General features: G+C 33.4%; 1 protein-coding gene across 1 annotated transcript in view; it reads left to right on the top strand.

The window, feature by feature from the left end:
* LOC137634191 (uncharacterized) overlaps positions 1-7,500 on the top strand; it is a 23,938-nt gene that overhangs the window by 5,116 nt on the left and 11,322 nt on the right. Inside the window, exons 2-4 of the mRNA XM_068366462.1 lie at positions 2,339-2,437; positions 6,575-6,607; positions 7,068-7,480. Coding sequence (XP_068222563.1) covers positions 2,339-2,437; positions 6,575-6,607; positions 7,068-7,480 — 545 coding nt within the window. The remainder of the gene's footprint in view (positions 1-2,338; positions 2,438-6,574; positions 6,608-7,067; positions 7,481-7,500) is intronic.

The raw sequence follows: 7,500 nt of genomic DNA, 5'->3' as shown, positions 1-7,500 counted from the left end.
GCAGACCTCCGCCGCGGCAGGTTATTTCTCGACTTTTTCCTCTACTTTGACCTTTATCTTTGACCTTAAAATGTATTAATTGGCGTTGATTTTCATACACTAAAATATGAACCAACTTTGGAGTCTGTGACAATGATGTCCAAATTTATGGCTAATTAAGTGAATTAGACATTTTGCTTGGCCGTGACCCTGATCTTTGATCTAGGCCTTCCAAAATGTAATCATTTCCAGCTTTTTACATAACAGGTAATCCCTGCAAGTTTCATTACACTCCGATTAAAATTGGGGAACAGGAAGCTGTTCACAAACGAACAAACACACACGTACAAAATACAAACACACAAACTGGGGCTAAAACATAACCTCCTTCCAACTTCGTTGGCGGAGATAATTCTACTCATGGTTAGTACATCTTTATAATCTACAATAATGTCCTCGCTAGTAACATTGTTCTCGAATAGAAATCACTACACGTCTCCATGCTTTTTTATCAGGTCATACGTCAAGCACCAAGTCACTATCCCTGCTTTCATTTTCTTAGATCCTTCACCCACTGTGATAATATTGTCTCTTTTTAACATGTACTATTTGGACTAGTGATCCACTGAGGATGAAATAGTTCTCCCTTTAGCCAGGAGTGTAAAACATGATTTACAGTTTATTTTTGTAAAAAAAAAATCATCATCTCCTACACCTATTGACACATAGGGCCTCAGTAAGATTTCGCAAGTCGTCTCTATCTTGAGCTTTAAATTCAATACTTCTCCACCCATCATCTACTTCGCGCTACATAGTCCTCAGCCATTTAGGCCTGGGTCTTCCAAATCAGGCATAGATGATGACCGGTTTTTTTTTTTATTTATAAATAATAACTATTCTTGTTCTTTAAACTTTTCTTAATTAAAATTTCGTTCTAATATCCAGATATGCAGTTTCTATTAAAATTACAGTCAAAGGACAATATTTTATCCCTTAAAATTCTCTCTTCTCTATTTATTTTTTCCAACTTAAATAGTTGATCTAGAAGCTCCCCAACTTTCGATTTATAATATAATTAAACTTATTAGATGAAAAAACCAAATATGAAGAAAGATACCTCATTTGATAGATATAAAACCTACCTTTAAAAATAGAAAACTAATGTTTAAATCATGCAATTTAACATACAATCATAATAGAAAACTATATGAGATAAACAACACATTACTGTGAGTATAAAACTGTACTAACTTTAATATTTTATTTTACATTACATTTACTATATTTTCGTTAATAAACAGAAAGAATAAATGACCACAGAAACAAACTTCATAAATTTTTAGCTACAACACAACTCTAATTAAAAGGATCTTATTTTGTAGGTAGGCCTGTTTTCCAAATTTTTGGATACTAAGAATCACATGAAAATCAGTCCCTATATATATATATATATATATATAAAGAGAGAGAGAGAGGAGAGAGAGAGAGAGAGAAAGAGAGAGATAAATGCTAATCAATTTTAAGAAGACATAATCCAGTGTTTATAAGACAATTTCATCAAGGTGAAGTGAACGAATATAGAATTACTGAGAGAGAGAGAGAGAGAGAGAGAGAGAGAGAGAGAGAGAGAGAGACGTAAGTGTTAATCAAATTTAAAAATACATAATCCATTATGAAAATTTTTTACAGAATTGCGAGAGAGAGAGAGAGAGAGAGAGAGAGAGAGAGAATGCTAACCAATTCTAAAAGTATATAATCGCTTGTTTATTATAAGACAAATACATCAAAGTAAAGAGAATGAAAATAGAACTACTCAGAGAGAGAGAGAGAGAGAGAGAGAGAGAGAGAGAGAGAGAGAAAAAAAAAATGCTAACCAATTCTAAAAATATATATTCCCTTGTTTATTATAAGACAAATAAATCAAAGTAAAGAGAATGAAAATAGAACTACTCAGAGAGAGAGAGAGAGAGAGAGAGAGAGAGAGAGAGTCTCTGAATGCTAATCAATTCTAAAAATATATAATCCCTTGTTTATTATAAGACAAATACATCAAAGTAAAGAGAATGAAAATATAATACTGAGAGAGAGAGAGAGAGAGAGAGAGAGAGAGAGAGAATGCTAACCAATTCTAAAAATATATAATCCCTTGTTTATTATAAGACAAATACATCAAAGTAAAGAGAATGAAAATAGAACTACTCAGAGAGAGAGAGAGAGAGAGAGAGAGAGAGACAGCGTTGTTACATACCCGCAACAAAAAGAATAAAAAAAAAAAAACTTTGAACCCTGTTGCTAACCTACACCTTTTGGCCACCACTTTTCCTGAGCCTAATCATTGCACACTATTATATAATTTTAGCCAAAGCTCAAGCAAGAACCAGTTTTCCAGAGACACTTGACTGTAAGGCAAGGTCGAGACTTGGCTGAACACGAGATAAGACCCAAACAAATCGGTCAAGTAAAGTTAATTCGCAGGTAGAGGACTTTTAAGATTTAAATTCTATGCAATGTAAGACTTGCAAAATAACATGCAGAGTCATTTCTGTCTATTCTCAAATAAGCAGTATATATATATATATATATATGTATATATATATATATATATATATGTATATATGCATACATTCATATATACTGTATACATAGATATCACCACGCATAACCAGATATGTAATATACAAACACAGACACACATACATATATATACATATATATATATATATATATATACATATATATATATATATATATATATAAATAAATATATATATATATATATATATACAAAACCTTAACGTGGTCAAAGGGTATGCGCATCGCCATGATCAGCAAAGCTACATCAGTCAGGGCCACCCATGCTAGGTTGGTTTGCTGTAAGCGATCATACCAATATCTCCCACCTAAGAAGAATACAGTCATATGAATCACAAAATGAGACAAATAAATAAAGAACGAATGCAAATGTCCTGATAATCAGAAACTCCAAAAAGAAATTGACCTAAATTAGGAAACTGAAAGTTAAAACTTGCAGAGAATGTTTTTATGTTGTACAGGATGACGTAAGTCTCTTTTTATAGTTTATATGTGAAAGATGTCTTTAATGTTTTTTACTGTTCTTAGAGGGTTTTTATTTTATTAGCTCATTACTTCTCTTGTAGTTTATTTATTTCCTTATTTCCTTTTCCCACTGGGCTATCTTTCCCTGTTAGAGCCCTTGGGCTTATAGCATCCTGTTATTCTAACTAGAGTTGTAGCTTAGCTAATAATAATAATTAAAATAATAATAATAATAATAATAATAATAATAATAATAAATAATAATAATAATAATTAACAAAAAACAAATAATAACAATAATATAATAATAATAATGATAATTAACAAAAAAAAAAAAATAATAATAATAATAATAATAATAATCAACAAAAAACAAATAATAATAATAATAATAATAATAATAATAATAATTAACAAAAAACAAATGATAATAATAATAATAAAGGCTATGGAATATGCAAGTAGAAATGGTGCTTATAATCATAGCAGCACTAGGGACCATACCTAAGTCATTGAGAAGGAATCTTGAGAAGGTAGGAGCCGATATACCCCCAAGCTTTGTGCAGAAGAGCGTGCTACCTGAAACAGCACATATAGTGATTAAAGTGATGGATTCCTAAGGAAGCTGAATGTAACCCGGAACCTACGACTATAAACCACCAGCCTCTGCAGACTGTGATTGTTAAAAAAAAATAATAACAATAATCAACATTCAAAATTAATACAATTGACACTTAGTTTTTTTGTGCAAATTATGAAAATTTGCGGAAATGTTCAACCGAACCTTTCCAATCTGACCAGAACAGGAAAAAAAAACTGAGCCATAATCACACCGTCCCTAATTCAGCATCAAAGCTATGAGAAGTCTCTCACCTGATAACGAAAGAGCAGGAGGTCAGGACTGAGAACAAGATCGAAAGGAGAAAGTCTTAGATCTCAAACTGCGCTGTGATATAGGTAATAAAAAAAGCATGAATTTTTTCTCTCGTCCGGATGTCGAGGCTCTGAAAGCACTTGTTCGGCTTGTCTTTGATGGGTCCATTGGCCAGGGAGGAGACTACGCCCTTCTCTTTTACTTGAAATCAGCTCAGCTTCAGAAAAGAAAAAGAAAAGAAAAATCTATTTCCGATATAGCCAAATGTAAAGGTTTAAAGGCCAGTCATGAATGGCAAAGGCAAGGGACAGTGACAATGCCCTATCAAGCAGGACAATGCCCTAGAGAATGACCAAATAAACATATGCCACTCATGAATGGCAAAGGCAAGGGACAGTGATATTGCCTTATCAAGCAGAACAATGCCCTAGAGACTGAACATATAAACAGATGCGACTCATGAATGGCAAAGGCAGGAGACAGACTTTGTCCTATCAAGCATGACAATGCCCCTGAGACTGACCATATATATATATATATATATATACAGTATATACAGTATATATATATATATGTGTGTATGTATATATATATATATATATATGTGTGTGTGTGTATGATCAGCGCCCAAGGCCCCTCTCCACCCAAGATAGGACCAAGGAAGGCAAAGCAATGGCTACTGATGTCTCAGCAGAGAGATCTATAGGCCCCCCGATCCTTAGCTCACAAGGATGGTCAGATTGAAGCGACCAAAGGAACTAACGAGTTTGAGCGGGACTTGAACCCCAGTCTGGCGATCACCAGTCAGAGACGTTACCACATGGGCCACTACAAAGGGAACGAGACATGTTCAAATAGCAGATGAGCAAACAATAAGACAATCCTTACAAAAGACACTCACGATATGCATACTACATATAATCCAGAAACGAGTGTACATACTAGCCGTGCCCAATGTGTCTCCGGTGTTCAACGTGCTGCTTATGAGCCCTACATAAAGGCGTATGAAGCATAAGGTATAATGGCTAGTTTCTTCATGGGGATCTCGATTCTGATTAAGCAATTAAAGGAAGAATAAGGTGGTAAAATAGTTTTTATTTACTCTGAAGCTACCTTCTATCAGAAGAGCTAATAATTGAACACACACACACACTATATATATATATATATATATATACATATATATATATACACACACACACATTCCAAAGTGACAGATACATCGTAAGTCACATCAAAGTCGACGACATTTAAGAGGAATTCTGAACTTCCTTTACAAAAAACACTTTGGAGAGAGAGAGAGAGAGAGAGAGAGAGAGAGAGAGAGAGAGATAGAGATTACAACAATTAGATTACACACTGCTAATTGTCTTTGGGAAATATCAACCACGAATTGAGCAATGTTTCAAGTCAAAAATTCCTTTCAAATCTAAAGTTTACAAGGACGTACGCATTGGCTTAAATACAGTGAAGAGTTTACATGTATGTATATATACATGTATATATGTATGTATGTATGTATTCATGTAAGTATTTATTATACTTTCATAATGAATAAAATAAGTTTCAATCCATATATATATATATATATATATACATATGTATACATATACATATATATACACACGCATATATATATACATATATGTATACACACACACACACATATATATATATATATATATACATATATACATATATGTACATATATACATATAAATACATATATACATATATATATATATATATATATACATATAAGAAAAGAAAAACATATCCACTTAAAAATGCTCCAAAGAACAAGAGATCCCTTTCAAAGCACGAGAGGATGACCGTCTAGCTAAATAGGGTAAATATTAACTGGCCCTCCTTGGCCCTTCCGACGACCTGACCTGACTTCTGACGTGCAATGGTGTAGGTCAAACTTTAGACACGAAGGTTAAGAAGCCGTGGCCACGCCCACGGGAGATAGGGTGGGTGGTTTTTGAGCATTGGTATGAGAGAGGAAAAAGCTCTCTTGTTCGAGAGAGCAGAGCAAATCTCGGATGCTTTATCTGTGCCCTGAATGGTTTGGTAATGAACGTACTGGAATTCTAATTAGCTATAATCTATTTGAAATGCTAATCAGATCGTCTTACCCAATGCGTTGCCTTATTAACAAATAACAACTAATGTGTAAAGATTAAAAAGAATATTAACTTGAAGGTTAAAACAAAAATGGTGGTAAAATGGACTTATATACATGCAATATAATCCTATCGTAAGATATTTTAACATATATGATCCCAACACGCCAGGTTACATAAGTAGGTAGGAAGAAATTAACCTAATGCCTCAAATATTTAAATACATATACAGTAACCTCCTACAAGAGTGAAGCCTCATTATATAAACACGCAAACATGATAATATATATATATATATATATATATTTATATATATATATATATATACATATATATATATATATATATACATACATATATATATATATTATATATACATATATATATGTATATATATATATATATATAGTATATACATATATATCATATATATACATACATTATATATATATATATATATATATTAGAGAGAGAGAGAGAGAGAGAGAGAGAGAGAGATCACTCATGTATTAAAACCAAAAATCCCGTATCTTTGCAGTCATCGAAAACATCAGTTACAAAATTGCCAAAGGTGATTGATAGACCAGGAAATCGGAGGTTACGGGAAGAAAGATGAAACACGTTATAATTTTTTTTCAATTCTGGTTATATTTCATTCGTTCATTTCTGTTCTGGTAATATTTCATTTACAAAACGAAACCTCAATAATTCGCCATAACTCCCCTTCTTTCAAAATCATATTTTCTTGATAGTTATTAATAAATGTGAACATTATTATCTCCCTAAAGCAAATAAAAAGATACTAATTAGTCAAAAAATATAGTATTATACTGAAGCATTAATTGACTTCATAAATTTATAAATTGAAAAACAAACTGGTGTGGTAATGGGCCACAGTAATATGAGAACATTATGTATATATATGAATCCAGAAACCAATATAAAACTTATTAATGTTGAATAATTCCTTTATGTGTATATGTGAATCCAAAAAACAAATTTACAACTTATTATTTCCTTCCCTTTTGCAGGTTGCGTTGGCAACATTAACGGCAGTATCTGGAAGGAGCGCCACCCAAATCGGAGACAACCCGACAGTGCGAAAGTCCCCTCGGGTGTTTGTAAACACATCCATACCCTTCAGCGTTGCCCCGCAGCCCGTTCCAGACACCCTGGAAGTGGCCCACGCCAAACAAACGTTTATGAAAACGTTTCAGAAGATCCACGACGCCGTGATTGCAGCCGACACCGAGCATCTAAACTACACGGTTCTAGATGATGACCTGACCAACAACTTGGACGACGGTGCCACGGGAAGCCACGCCGTCGAAGGAAGGACATCCTTCGTCAACCGAGGGCCTACGCCCTTCTCACATGACGTGGTCATAGACGAAGACGGTGAACCTAGATTAAACCTTTTCCCAGACCCAACCTTTGAACCAGAGTACTTTCTACCTTCGGTCC

Source organism: Palaemon carinicauda, chromosome 44 (assembly GCF_036898095.1).
Source record: "Palaemon carinicauda isolate YSFRI2023 chromosome 44, ASM3689809v2, whole genome shotgun sequence".
NCBI lineage: Eukaryota > Metazoa > Arthropoda > Malacostraca > Decapoda > Palaemonidae > Palaemon > Palaemon carinicauda.
This window is presented reverse-complemented; position numbering and strand designations above follow the sequence as displayed.